Genomic DNA, 15,473 nt, shown 5'->3' with positions numbered 1-15,473 from the left:
CTTTTGATCACATGCACAGACTGGCTCAAGCCAGATCCTCTCAACCGCCCCAGACTGCAGACGGAGCTAACCGCCTTTCCATGTTTTGAAGTTGAGAGACTCAGAAATCTTCTTCCTATGTATAGTTCTTGTTACCTTTTATGTTCTCCTTACTCAGTTCTTCGATGATTTCGAAGTGGTGTTCTGCAGTTACCTGTAGTTAACGTGTAGATAAGTTTCTCTGTTCAGCTTATACTTAAAAGTTACAGTACAACATTTTTGACTTATATAACCACCAAGACCAGCCATTTTAGATTGCTGGACCATGCCTAACTCACAAGGTTTGAAGAAATGTGAACGGAGCTGTGAAGACATGTCTGCCTTGGATGGTCATTCCGAGTGTATATGCTGCCTGGGAGAGTGTCATATGCCTCAAAATGCCAGCATTGCTCCAAACTAAGGGCCAGGGCTCAGCATGATCGTGAGATGTGCCTTAAGGGCTACGTCTACACGTGCACCCAACTTCGAAATAGATTATTTCGATGTTGCGACATCGAAATAGGCTATTTCGATGAATAACGTCTACACGTCCTCCAGGGCTGGCAACGTCGATGTTCAACTTCGACGTTGCTCAGCCCAACATCGAAATAGGCGCAGCGAGGGAACGTCTACACGCCAAAGTAGCACACATCGAAATAAGGGAGCCAGGCACAGCTGCAGACAGGGTCACGGGGCGGACTCAACAGCAAGTCGCTCCCTTAAAGGGCCCCTCCCAGACACACTTTCATTAAACAGTGCAAGATACACAGAGCCAACAACTAGTTGCAGACCCTGTATATGCAGCACGGACCCCCAGCTGCAGCAGCAGCAGCCAGAAGCCCTGGGCTAAGGGCTGCTGCCCACGGTGACCACAGAGCCCCGCAAGGGCTGGAGAGAGAGTATCTCTCAACCCCCCAGCTGATGGCCGCCATGGAGGACCCCGCTATTTCGATGTTGCGGGACGCGGATCGTCTACACGTCCCTACTTCGATGTTGAACGTCGAAGTAGGGCGCTATTCCCATCCCCTCATGGGGTTAGTGACTTCGACGTCTCGCCGCCTAACGTCGATTTGAACTTCGAAATAGCGCCCAACACGTGTAGACGTGACGGGCGCTATTTCGAAGTTACTGCCGCTACTTCGAAGTAGCGTGCACGTGTAGACGCAGCTAAGAGGATCTTATATATATATATATATATATCTCATAGAGCTGGAAGGGCCATGGTGAGGTCATTGAGTTCAGTCCCCTGCCCTCTTAGCAGGATCTAGCACCATCCCTGATAGATTTTAGCTTCTATGATGAGGTAACAGGCTCTGTGGCTGTTTTGATACATTCTTCCACAACATTGTTGCCCATAAGTTAAGGAAATATGGATTGGATCCTTGGACTATGAGATGGATAGAAAGCTGGCTTGACGGTCAGGCCCAATGGGTAGTGGTCAATGGCTCAATATCTGGATGGTGACCAGTTTCAGGCAGAGTGCCACAAGGCTCAGTTTTGGGGCCGGTGTTGTTCAACATCTTTATTAATTACCTGGATGAGGGACTGGATTGCACCCTCAGCAAATCTGCGGATAACACAAAACTAGGGGGAGAGGTAGATAAATTGGAGGGTAGAGAGGGAATCCAGAGTGACCTGGATAAATTGGAGGATTGAACCAAAAGAAATCTGATGTGGTTCAACAAGGAGAAGTGTTAGGTCCTGCACCTGGGGCGGAAGAATCCCAAGCATTGTTATAGGCTGGGGACTGACTGGATAAGCAGCAGTACGATGGAAAGGGACCTAGGGGTTATGGTGGATGAAAGGCTGCATATGAGTAAACAGTGTGTCCTCGTAGCCGTGAAGGCTAACGGCATACTGTGGTGCATTAGGAGGAGCATTTCATGCTGGTCTAGAGAAGTCGTTGTTCCCCTCTATTCGGTACTGGTGAGGCCACATCTGGAACACTGTGTCCAGTTTTGGGCCGTCCGGTATAAAAAGGATGTGGATGTGCTGGAGCAGGTTCAGCGAAGGGCAACAAAAATGATTAAGGGTCTGGATAGGCTGAGGGATTTGGGCTTGTTTAGTTTACGGAAGAGAAAACTTAGGGGTGATTTAATAGCAGCCTTAAACTTCCTGAAGGGGAGCTCTAAAGAGGACGGTGAACGACTGTTCTCAGTGGTGTCAGATGGCAGAACAAGGAGTAATGGTCTGAAGCTAAAGAGGGAGAGGTGTAGGTTAGGTATTTGGAGAAACTACTTCACCGAGAGGGTGATGAAGCATTGGAATGCGTTGCCTAGAGAGGTGGTGGATTCTTCATCCCTTGAGGTTTTTAAGTCCCGGCTGGACAAGGTCCTGGCTGGGATGACTTAGTTGGGGTTGATCCTGCTTTGGGCAGGGGGCTGGACTAGATGACTTCCTGAGGTCCCTTCCATCCCTATGATTCTATGATTTTTTTTTAAATCTATTTGCCCTAGGCCCCTAAATGGCTTTCTCAAGGACTGATCACAGTCTTGGGTTTAGCAGGCTAATGCTCAAACCATTGAGCTGTCCCTCCCCACATTATTTGATAAGGTCCTTCAGCCTTCTCCTGATGAGACCATGAATGGGCCAGAGCAGCCTGAACATAAGTGCAGGGCTTCCTCTTCAAGAGGCCAGGGCCACGGCCATCCCTGTGGTTGTGTGGCTTGCCTCATACCTACATGCTTCCACCATACCCAAAGAGCTACAAGCAAAAGTCGAAGATCTACCCTTCAATAAAAAACAAGTTGTTCACTGACAGTACTGATGCGTTCCTTCAGTCAAGTGAGGACTCGCGAGCCATCTGATGTACTCTGGGAATGTATATCCCTCCGTATAGGAGGCGGCGCTACCCCCTGTACCAGAGACAGTGATAAGGATTCTGTAGGCCTCAATTTCAACAGTCTACTAAACCTTATAATCAGCCCCATTCTTGACAGTGACAAACATGCCGCAGAAACCAAGGCACGCATAACCAGTCATCACAGTCCAACAAGCAGCAAGTTTGACTTGTTGGTCAAGAGTGGCAACATTGCCAATGCCACCGGCCATCATCCAACTTTGTCCTACCATTAGCTATGGCCCTTCTTCCATCAGTGGGCCTCCATCATCACCAACAGATGGGTTCTATAGATAGTCAAATCCAGATATGCAATTCCATTCACCCCCATCCCACCTCCCACACCACCCACCCCAGCCCCTCTCATGAGACATTGCTGCACAAGGAGGTGAACCATCTCCTATCCATAGGGGCAGTGGAGCAAGTTCCCAATGAGTTCAGAGTCAAAGGCTTCTATACCTGTTACTTCCTTACAAAGAAAAAGAACGGTGGGTGGAGACCAATATTGGACCTATGCCTACTTAACTTCTATGTGTGGAAGCAGTGTTTCAAGATGGTGACCTTTGCCTTGATAATCTGAATTCTAGATCTCAGTGACTAGTTTGCTGCTCTCAACCTTCAAGTTGCCTACTTTAACATAACTATTCATCCAGCTCGCAGAAGTTTCCTTTGATTTACTTTAGGGAAGGATCGTTTTCAATACAGGATCCTCCCATTTGGACTTTCTGCGTCTCCCAGAGTGTTCTCCAATACTCTGACAGTGGTCGCCGCTGATCTTCATTGGAAAGGAGTCATGATATCCCCCTTTCTGGATGAATGTTTCCGTGAGGTGCCCTCTCCTTTGGAGACAGCACAGATGACACACACCACAAGGGCTGTGCTCTATTCCCTGAGCCTTCCTGTGAATGAGAAAAAGCCTACTTTTCAGCCCAAACAGGAGCTGGAATTCATCAGGGCTCACATCGATGCAACCACAGTACAGGCCTTCCCACCGCTTCTCAGGCTTCAAACTATCGAGGGTCTTATATATGTCTTCAGGGACAGCCCTACAGTCCAAGTGGTCACATACCTCAAACTTATGGGCCATATGGCAGTCACAGCATTCATTGTGCAATGTGCCAGGCTTCACCTGTGATCATTGCAGCACTGAATGGCAATGATTTACAACAGTGCACACCACAATCTCCACCCTCAGCTGCACCTCCACCCGCAATCCTCTCCTCTCTCCATTGGTGAGAGATCAGGAAGAATCTCTTATTCAGGGCTCCATTTCATCCCAAGCAGCCCTCCTGGCTCATCACTACGGACACTGGTCCCCTCAGGAGCTCCTCCTACATATCAACCTATTGGAACTCAGAACTATCTTCAGGGCTTGCCAACATTTCCAACAGCACGTCCAGGGTTCCACCATCAAAATACTAACAGACAATGTGGCGACAATGTATTATATGAATCACCAGGGAGGAGCTTGCTTATGCTCCCTCAGTGTGGAGTCAGTCTGACCTTGGAACTGGTGCAACTGTGGCATCTTACTTACCTGGGCTCAGCAATGTGGCTGCAGACTCATTGAGCAGACACTTCACACCGAATCACGAATGGGAAGGTCAGAATGGAGTGTTCTGTTCCTTGTTCCGTCATTGGGACACTCTCCTTGTCAATCTGTTTGCTTCCTGTCACAACAAGAAGTGTTGTCAGTATTGCTCCAGAGTGGGAGTGTGGCACAGATCATTGGGCAGTGCATTCTTACTAACATGGAAGGGCCTCTGTCCTATGCCTTAACCCCTCACAATGCTAATTCCAAAGGCACAAGGTCAGGGTGGATTCACCGCTAGGATACTAGTGGCCCTGGCATGGGATCTACAGCATTGGTTTCCTCTTCTACAGTGAATGTCAGCATACCTTTACTTTCCCCAGCTCCTTCTGACAGACCTTCTTACTCAGAACCAAGGAACTCTGCCACATCTGCAGGCCTGGCTCCTAATTGGCTCCATGGCTCTGAACTCACCTACTTTGCAAAAGTTTGGGGCATCCTAATGTGCAATAGGAGACACATTACTAGAACTACATACCTTTCGAAGTGGAGCAGATTTGTAGTCTGGTGCTCAGGGCATCACTCGGACCCATTGTCACCTCCCCTCTAGCCTATCCTAGACTATATAGTACATCTAAAAGATTCGGGACTAGCATTAACCTCCCAGCGAGTGCATCTGGCGGCTATTACAGCATTTAGAGGTCACATTGAAGGGTTTTCAGTATTTGCCCATACGATTGCCAAAAAATTTCTCAAGGGGCTCACCCTCGTTACTGGAGTGTGGAGGGTGGTTTCATCCCGTTTTTTGATCCCAGGGGTTTATACTGTCTGGGGCTGCTGGAAGCCAATGACAAAGAGTGACCCATACATGGCTTGCTTAAAGTGCCTGGGGAAGTCCCACCTGTAACTGGGAGCGACTTGCCACCATGGTGCTTCCTGTTGGTCCCTTGGGAATTAGCTCAATTCAGCATCCAACAAGCCATCTTTGGGCTGGTACCTCACCCACTATTACCTGTCTTCTGTTCTACAGCAACTTATGTACCAGGACCTGCATCCCTCCCAGACTGTGATGCTCTTCCCTCGGTATTACCCTGCTTCAGTGCCTGCACACTCTGAGGTCCTCCTCCCCTTCTAGGGAATCCCAAGCTCCTATACCCGCTTTCCTCAGTGACTCATTTCCCGTCATCAACTAGCCCTTACCTCGGGGCTAACTGGAGTCTGAAATGGCCCCCATCACTGGCGAGGGGTTGTGGACCTACTACTGTCTCCTACCCTGGTTGCCCCCCTGCAATGCTAGTACACTTGGGCATTATTTCAGGCACCGCAGCCTGGGAGAGGGATAAGACCAGAGCTCTTCAGCTCTGCCTGCCTTTCCCCTGCATTACTTTGTCTCAGGAACCCTCTGTAGCTTCCTTGGCAGACAGGTCTGGAGCAAGAGTCTTCGCTCTTCCTCTCCTGGACTCCCTATTCATATAGCCCCAGCTGCGCCCTAATTGTTAGCTAATTGCCCCAGCTGCTGGCTCCACAGTCTCAGCCCTCTCCCAGAGCAGGGTTTAACTCTTTATCCTTCTCGAATAGGATGTTCACCCTGCTACCACCAAATGGTCAATGGACTAGTACAAAATTTCCACAGGATTCGGTCCTGACATCAAGAAGGAAAGGGACCACATGTTGAAGTGGCTGCTGATGAAAGCAGATCTTAATCCACCATTAAAGTCAAGCCCCAAGGATAGAGCTCTGGATTCCTTGGCTTTGGTATGTAGTACGCGGACTTCAGTCCTGCATGTGGCACTGAGGAAGGATTGTGCAGTGAGAGGCCCTCAGCACTGGCACTCCCTGACACCAAAGACTGCTTTCTGGGCAGAATAGCAGCACTGCTCTGTTGCCTGTACTATGCAGGATGCACAGGAATATGGACAGGGAGCACTACCTCTCTTGAGCACCATAGTGTGAGCCACCTAAAGGATCATGACTTGTGCTGGACCTCTCCTCCCTGTCTATACAGCAACTGGCACCGTCAATTCTGGGCTCATCGCAGGGCCTGAGTCCAGTATCACTGCAGAATGGCCAAGTGGAGGACTTAGGTACCTTCCAGGTGGTCTCCACAGATCCCATAGCCTTGACTGGGCTGCACTCTCCTGATCAACAGAGACCACTGGTGCAGTCCAGGGGGAAACCCATGTTGACAAGGCACCACCGTACTTCCCCAGGACAAATGGGCATGGCACCGTTTCGGTCACCGTGTTTGGACTCTTCAGAGTCTGATTCTGAGGCAGACTCCTGTGTAACACAAAGGAGCCAGTATCGATATTGGCAGCACACTCAGACTGTGCAAATGCCAACGTGGTGGCCTTTTCAGACACTGTGGGTGTACCCTCATGCTGAGAGGCCCATCTTGTGGTGCTCCTTCTCAGTTGCATCCAAGGGAAAGGCAGTGTCCATGCCTAGGGACCCTTCAGAGGCATCCACAGCAGCTACCCCCACCAAAACTGACACTGCAACCAGCCCACATGTGGCACCAGCATCACTACTACAGCTGCAAAGACCCTGTGGCAAACTCTGTCCCACTCTGATTCCCACAGGGAAGGGGATTGAAAGAAACTATTTCCTGCCCTCTAAAGGCTATGAATACTTTCTTCTCTTCCCTCCCACCGCCTGGTCCACTGGACTTATTGCTGGTGACAGCAGTCAATGAATAGGAGAGACAAAGACACCAGGAGCCTACTTCTTGAGTTAAGGACATTAAGAAGCTGGATCTCTTCAGGAGGAAGATGTCTCTACCAGAGGGCTCCATATCATATTGCCAATCAGCAAGCAGTCCTTAGCTGCTATGTGGGATGTGAGGTCCAAATTTTTGGAACTCATCCTAGTGGACTCTAAATCCAAATTCTTGACCCTTATGGATAACAGTAAGGTGGTAGCCAGGGCATTGCTGCTGGCAACTTGTGCTATGTCCTTTGGCATTGCGATACGACATTGCTCCTGACTGCACTCATCAGTCTAACAAACAATACAAGAACAACAAGGAGTCCGGGGGCACCTTAAATGCTAAAAAATTTATTATGGCATAGGCCTTCATGAATTTCAGCTCACTTATGAGGTGCATGAAGTGAAAACTTTTCTTTCACCTCATGCATCTGATTAAGTGAGTTGCAGCTAATGAAAGCTTGTGCCGTAATGAATTTTTTAGTCTTTGAGGTAATACAAGGTCTCATGTTTGAAGGAGTCACTCTGTTCTCAGGGAAAACAGACTAAAAACCGCATAGCTTGAAAAACTCCTTAGTCATTCTGAGATCATTGGGCTACACTCACAGGTCAGCCAGCATGGACACTTTAGGCCTCAGCCTATTCCTTCACTAAATCAAGCTCATCCTTGGCAGGACCACAACCACAGAAGAGGCAGAAACCAAAGCCAGTCTTGCCAGTCTCAGCCCCTGAACAATCAAGTGTCTTGGTTGTTGAGGCAACCACCGTGCCTTAGGCAGGACTTTGGAGATGCACGCCTGAAGACACATATCATCCTGAGGACTGAATCCTCCTTTCCCCTTTTCACCACATCTATCCTATTTTTACAATGCATGGTCCCAATTCTCCTCAGAACACTGCATCCTTCCATGGTCTCTTTCCTGTCCTTCCTCAGGGACCCTTATCAAGAGCAACTCCTTGGGCAGGATAGAAATCTTCCTATCGGCAGGAGGTTTGGAGGAAGCACTGTTGAGGCTCAGTGGCAAAGGAGTCTACTCCCAGTATTTCCTAATAAAGAAAGCAAAAAAGGGACTTCAGACCTATCCTTGGCCTGTGCAACCTCAACAGGTTCAAGAGGAAGCTAGTTTCGGATGTTCTCTTTTCTGCTATTATCGTATCCCTGTACGCAGGAGATTGATATGTCACCCTCTACTTGAAGGATGCATACTTCCACATTTCCATAATCCTACACCACAGGTGCTCTCTAAGGTTTATAGTGGGGGATGCTCTGCCAGTTTCAGTACTCCCATTCGGCCTGTCATTGGCATCTCTAATATTCATCAAATGCATGTCAGTTGTGGCCACCTTCCTGCAGAAAAGACAGGTTCAGGTAGCAAAGGGCCATTCCAGGACACACGTTGATCAACAGGTCAGCCTGGTAATATCCATGCTCAATGCACTTAGTCTCTTGTTAAACACACAGAAACCAATGCTCACCTCCTAGTCAGAGAATGGAGTTTGGGGCAGGCTAGAGCATTCCTACTTTAGTTCCACTTTCAGGCCGTCCACAACATCATACAAGACCTCAGATGATTTCCTACATCCATGCACGGAATTTCATGAAGCTCCTTGGGCACATGGAATCTTGTGTGAATGTGATGCAACTTGTGAGACTCAGACCATTCCAGGCCTGGCTCGCATCTGTATATCGAAAAAGCAAATGCAGCCTAAACAAGGTGGTCATGCTTTCACGATGGGTACTTGAGTCTTTTCACTGGTGGTTCAGTTCCCAGGGGGTATGCAGTGGTTGTCTCTGTATCACATCTCTTTTTCAGTCTGGTCACCAATTCTTTGGCAATTGGGTGGGAAGCGCACCTCAGAGAGCACAGAACTCAGAGCCTCTAGTCCCCAGTGGAGCTTTTGCTGCACATGAACATCAGGGAGCTGAGACAGTTCATCTGGTCTATTAGACCTTCCAGCTTCTTCTTGAGGGAAGGTGCACATCAGTCTTGATGGATAGCAGCAGTGTTTTATATCAGCAGACAAGATGAAGCAGTTCCTCTCCCTTAGGTTCAGGAAGCCCTCAAACTCTAGGATTTCTGCATAAGCCACTCATTACTCCTGGAGGCATCCACCTCCCCAGATCTCAGAATGAGCTAGTGGACTATCTCAGCAGATCTTTTCACGATTATGAATGGTCCATTTGCCTGGACATAATACACAATATTTTCCAACTGGAGGATGTTCCCCAGACTGACTTTTTCACCACAAGTGACAACAGGAAGTGTATACAATTTTGCTTTTACCTGAATCACAGCCGAGGCCCACTGGCAGATGCATTCATTCTTTCATGGAAGGATGACTTCTTTTTACATATTTTCTTCTATCTTGTTCATTCACAAGGTCCTCCTCAAAACCGGGAAGGATGAAGCCTCAGTGATCTGGGTGGCACCAACCTGGCCATGACAGCATTGGTAAAACATGCTGCTGGACCTTTCATTGGATACCCCAGTCACCCTAACATTAGTTCCAGACCTGATTATTCAGCATCCCAGTCTTGAGTATATCCACCTCATGGTCTGGAAATTATGTGATTGAACCCGCTAGAGCTCACATGCTCAGATCTCATTAGGGAGAAGCCCATGGACCAGGGCTACCTACTTAGCCAAAGGGAAGAGATTTTCAGTTTGGTGTCCACAAAGCTAAACCCCCGATGCAGTCTTCAGTTCCTTTTATATTTGGACTGCCTGCTAAAGTTGGAACAGCAAGGCTTTCCACACTCATCAATAAGGGTTCACCTAGCCACAATCTTGGCTCTTCACACAGGAGAGGCGAGCATCTCCGTGTTTGCTAGTCCAATGGTGCAATATTTCCTTAAAGGACTAGACTGAATATAGCCCCAAATCCAACATCCAACCCCAAGTGGGACCTCAGCCTGATACTCTTGAGGATAATGGGGCCTCCCTTTGAGCAATTACTGACATACTCATTGCTCTGTCTGTCATATAAAATGGGTTGCCTGCTCGTGATAACTAGCCAAGAGTCTTCACATCTGAACTCCCCTATACAAATTTTTATAAGGACCAAGGTCCAGTTTCGACCTCACCCAACATTCCTCCTGAAGGTGGTCTCAAATTTCCACACCAGCCAAGACACATTTCTTCCAGTCTTTTTCTTGACGCCTCATGCTAACAGCCATGAACACAGGCTCCATTCCCTGGACGTTTGGTGAGCATTGGCTTTTATGTTGAACAAATCTGTTTCACAATTCAAACCAGCTATTTGCTTCAGTAGAGGATTGGATGAAGGGCTTTCCCATGTCATCCCAAAGAATATCCTCATGGACCACATCGTGTACATCCTGTGCTACAGCCTGGCAAAAGTCGATACCCTCACACTGACAATGCATTCCACCAGAGCTTGGGTGTCCTCAATAGCCTTCCTGGCCCAGGACCCAACCCAACAGATCTGTAGAGCAGCAACTGGGTCCTCAGTTTATACCTTCACTTCCCATTACACTATTCCCCAACATGCCAGAAACAGTGCAGTATTCAGCAGAGCAGTGTTCCAGTCAGTGATTCCATAATTCCAACCCCACACCTTGAGTAGGGCTCTTGTGTCACCTCAGTGGAATCAAAGTGAACAAGCATTTGAAAAAGAAAAAAAAACAATTACCTACTTTTCATAACTGTTCTTCAAGATGTGTTGCTCGTGTCCAGTCCAGACCCACCTGATTGTAGGATGGCAGGACTCTATATATGGCACCATGAAGGTGTGACTCCAGCGGGCTCCATAGCCAATGCAACAGGTATTGCTGGGAGCAAAACCTCCCAGTGATTGTGCGTATGGTGAGCACACACCTAATTGGAATGGATGGCTATGTCTACACGAGCTGAAAACTTTGAAATGGCCATGCAAATGCCCATTTTGAAGCTTACTAATGACGCGCTGGAATACATATTCAGTGCCTCATTAGCATGTGGGCAGCCACGGCACTTCGAAATTGACGCGGCTCGCCACCACGTGGCTCATCCAGATGGGGCTCCTTTTCGAAAGGTCCCCAGCTACTTCGAAGTCCCCTTATTCCCATCTGCTCATAGGAATAAGGGGACTTGGAAGTAGGCGGGGTCCTTTCGAAAAGGAGCCCCGTCTGGACGAGCCACACGGCGGCGAGCCACATCAATTTCGAAGTGCTGTGGCCGCCCACATGCGAACAAGGCGCTGAATATGTATTTCAGCGCTTCATTAGTAAACTTCGAAATGGGCATTTGCATGGCCATTTCGAAGTTTTCGGCTTGTGTAGACACGGCCAATATGAACAACACATAAAGAAAACAGCCATGGAAGGGTAGCCAACCATTTTAGATCTCTCATTTGTAAATAATTGCAGCTAGTGGCAGCATAGTATAGGGCACAGTACAAGCATGGTTATCCAGCGTTTAATTATCCAGAAAACTCTGTTAACCGGCATGTGCCATAGATGTTAGTGCAATTCGCCTTTCAGTTAACCAGAAAAATGACAATGGCTATCTGGCATCATTTTCCAGGGCTTGCGAAATTCATGTTTGTAAAGTTGTGTTAGTAAAGGCTATTTTTGTTGTGCCTCTGAATATAATATAGTGCCATCTTTTGATGTTATCTGACCCATCTGGCATCTATGGCTAGCAATATTCATTGTTTATTTATTTAAAATAAAAGACTAACATCTTTCCTAGCCCTTTGGAGGAAAGACCTTGATTTGCTGTTGCTGCAGTATCTCATGGGTAAGAGGCCTGCCCATTAGGACTGAGAACTTTCAGCTGCAGGTATTGCTTGCAGCCATTACCGGGGCGGCCTTAAAGCCTGGAGGACACCACAGCCGGTGGGCTGCAATGAAGAGGGAAGCCAAGTAGGGCTGTCCTTTGTGGTAGTCCTTCAGGGTAGACGGAGGGCAAGGGTGCATGTTGTGGTGGTTGTGTGATAAATTGTGATTTTTGTGGGTGCTGGTGAGAGCAGCTCACTTATTTATGTGGTGGCCTATTCAATCCCTGGTGAGGGCAGAGGAAAGTTCTTGGTGAGAGGAAGTTCCCCCTTCCTGCCCAGACTGAAGGTCAAGGAAGGGTTGCGTTTATTTTTTTCATTGTGTGTTTCGGCACAGATGGGGTGGTTATGGGGAAGGGTTTAGTTAGCACTGTGCCAGTTGTAACAGGTAGGCGGAGATATGGTAATACAGTTGGGATTGGCCAGCCAAGAGCAACAAGGTTTACACATTTGTGTACAATTCCTTGTTCTGGTCAGGTTCCCAGCCTCAGTGACTCTGGGAATCTTCACACCTGGCCATCAGCCTGGAGGGCGCTGTTGCTGAATGCCGGGTCGGTATCCCACAAGACAACTATTATCCATGATTGAATCCTGGATAAAGGGGCCGATTTGGCTTGTATTACTGAGACCTGGCTGAGAGTGGAGGAAGGTGTTGACCTTTCCCAATTGTTCCCAACTGTGTATAGCACCAGCCACGGCACGGGGGGGGTGGGGGGCAATTTGCTATCAAGATACAATCTCACTGACCAAGGCCTTGGTTCAACATTTAGCACTGGCCTGCTAAAGCCAGGATTGTGAGTTCAATCCTTGAGGGGGCCATTTGGTGATCTGGGGCAAATAGGAAAAAAAAAATTGTCAGGGAGGGTGCTTCGTCCCGCTGAGACTGCAGGGGGCTGGACTCAGTGATCTCTCAGGGTCCTTTCTAATTCTATGAGATTGGTATAAAGTGTTAGATTTCAATGCTTGTACCTCATTTTGGGTGGCCAGAATAGGTTGGGTGTTCTACTTGTATATCATCCACCTCATTGTACAACAGATGCTCTGCTTGAGCTGGCCAAGATTGTTTCAAACGTGGTGTTGAGGACCCCAAGCCTTTTGGTCACAAGGAGCTTTAATATTCATGCTGAGGCTGTCCTGTCTGGTCCAGCCTGAGATTTTATGGATATTTTGACAATGTTAGGACTATCCCAAGACATAACTGTCCCCATGCACCTTGCAGGTCATACATTCTATCTCGTCTTTTGGACTAAGGGTGGTAGAGCTCTTGAGATAAGGGATGTGGTTACACTGCCTTTGTCATGGACTGATCGCTACCTTGTCAAATTTAGATTATCTGTTGACCTTCCCCTCCCCAGAGACAGGGGACTAATTAAGATGGCTTGCCCTCAGAGGCTGATGGGCCCAGAAGGGTTCTTGAGGTCATACAGCTGTTTTGGGAAATGGTCCTGTAGATGTCCTAGTCAATATATGAACACCGAGGTAGCCCAGGCAGTTGACACGATTGCTCCTCAACACCCTCTTCAAGCTACTCAAGCCATTTTCACTCCCTGGTTCTCTGGGGAACTGATGGTGGCAAAAAGATCCATGGGACGGCTAGAATGCTGCTTAGTGAGAACCAGAGCTGAGTCCAGCCGAGTATGGGTTAGATCTGAATCGTGAGCTTACTCTGGAGCTGTGTTGACAGCGAAGGAAACTGTTTTTTCCATCCATATTGCATCTGCACAAAGCCATCCCGCAGAACTTTTTCGAGTGGTGTGGAGTCTGTTACAATCTGGCACTTATGACAAAATTAAGGCACTTTCAGCTTCCCACTGTGATCAGTTCACAAAGCACTTTGCAGCTAAGGTCACTTGCATTTGATATGGCTTGGATTCTGGTTGCTATGTAAGTGGGGTACAGAATGTGTTGAGTGCACCATACGTTCTTCATCTTCAGATTCTCGGCAGAAGTATGCATTTGCCTCGACAGCATTATCCCTCAAAAATTTGAGGCATAACAATCTCCAGATAAAGTACTGTCAACAAAAGTGCAGCGTAGACACTTTGGTCAACAGAGAGGGCTTCTGGTTGCCAGGCAGCCCCCTTTGCAGAGCTGCCTTTCCGCTTTCTGGCACCAGAGAGCAGTGCAATCTGGCAGTTCTCAGTCAACAGAGCAAGTCGTGTGTAGATGCAATCTGTTGACAGAGGTTCTGTTGAGATTTCCATGTCGACAGTAACTTCTTTCGATAGATGCTTCTAGTGTAGATATAGTCAAAGATAATTACAGAAACGGCAGGACTCTCTTGCAGAGAGGGAGAGAGGCCCTTAGAGGGAAGGGACCTACTTGGAGATTGTTCCCATGAGCCTCAGTGGCCATGGGAATCATTGGTAGCAGCCAGCTCTCCAGGTCTCTCCACGCTCATATGGGTCTGTCTCATTTTGGCAGCTCGTAAACTGCAGCAGAAACGGGCCCTGCTATTGGAGGAAGAGGAGGAAGAGGAAGATGCAGGGAAGCAGATGTCCAATATGAGCATGCAGTCCAGTGTTGTCATTGAAGGAGTGGAATACAAGATCAAAAGATTAAATGGAAGGAACGTTCAGTCCCCAGCAACTCGGTAAGACCAACTGGCAGCTCAAAATCTAGCTGTGTCCTAGGAGTATGCCTGCATCACCTGTGCCTTGGCGGGGAGTTCTGGGCCGGCCCCATCACTTTTATGGGGGGAGCTGGTCATCACAAGGCATGTAGTTTGTCTCCAGGTCCTCGTTTTCCTCGTGTGTGGCTGCCCAGATCCTGCCCTTGGGTACCTGGAGTCATGCAGTTGTGGCTAGATCAGGATACACACCTCTTTGCTGAACCTCTCCCAGCCCCTGTCCCTTAGGCCCTTGCACTATGCCTGTGTCTGCTGGATTCTCTTTCCTAGGGCTGCAGTTCTGCATTGGTGCTACTTTTATTTCTTGTCCTGCAAATCTGCATCACAGGTGTCAAATTGGTCTTCAGATGGAATAAATCTCAGGATGCTGCCTTTGAACTGTCTCAGAATCTTGTCTAACTGTCATCTAAAACTATGGCAGGACCACCTCTTAGACCAAAGGGCCAAGCATCTTTGTCTTATAAGCTTTGGGTTAGAGTCTTCCCATGCCGCCTGACCATACTAGGGAAGTCCAGGCCCTCATTTTGTTTCTAGTTTCTGGTGCCCATCTTCCCATTGTATTCACCTGGTCTCAGACCAGAAACTCCTCCCTTTATACCTCCTTAGTGAGAGTTTCCCCCCGGCCCACATACTAAAGTGGGCTACAGAGAACCACTGAAAAAGGGCAGTAGGCAAACATTCAGTCTTTGCAGCGACAGTTTATCCCTTCTTTCCCCACAGCCAGATGCAGCTCAGATAGTGTCAGTCTGTGAAGGTCAGAAGGAGGGGCCCTTAACTCTCTCCCATTGGTGGGCCGAAAGGTTGTGGGCCAGTTTGTCTTACAGCAGTTGCTGGAGAGTGGTATAAATGGCACCCTCATCACTGGCTCTGTTGCACTTCAGGCTAATTGCTCAGTTGGTGTCTAGTGCATTTCAAGGAGGTCAAGAAGGGAGAGAAGAGGATGGGAGGAAGGAAGGACTCTGAACTGTCAC

The 15,473-nt window shown here is 48.2% G+C and overlaps 1 protein-coding gene across 22 annotated transcripts in view; it reads left to right on the top strand.

The window, feature by feature from the left end:
* The window catches only part of SCRIB (scribble planar cell polarity protein), a 341,713-nt gene that overhangs the window by 263,304 nt on the left and 62,936 nt on the right, over positions 1 to 15,473 (top strand). For all 22 annotated transcript variants that reach the window (XM_074986390.1, XM_074986386.1, XM_074986388.1 and 19 more), the window contains one exon: positions 14,298 to 14,466. In XM_074986390.1, the coding sequence (XP_074842491.1) occupies positions 14,298 to 14,466 (169 nt within the window). The remainder of the gene's footprint in view (positions 1 to 14,297; positions 14,467 to 15,473) is intronic.

This window comes from Carettochelys insculpta, chromosome 2 (assembly GCF_033958435.1).
Source record: "Carettochelys insculpta isolate YL-2023 chromosome 2, ASM3395843v1, whole genome shotgun sequence".
Taxonomy (NCBI): domain Eukaryota; kingdom Metazoa; phylum Chordata; order Testudines; family Carettochelyidae; genus Carettochelys; species Carettochelys insculpta.
Note: the sequence above shows the minus strand (reverse complement) of the source record. Positions and strands in the feature narration are given on the sequence as shown.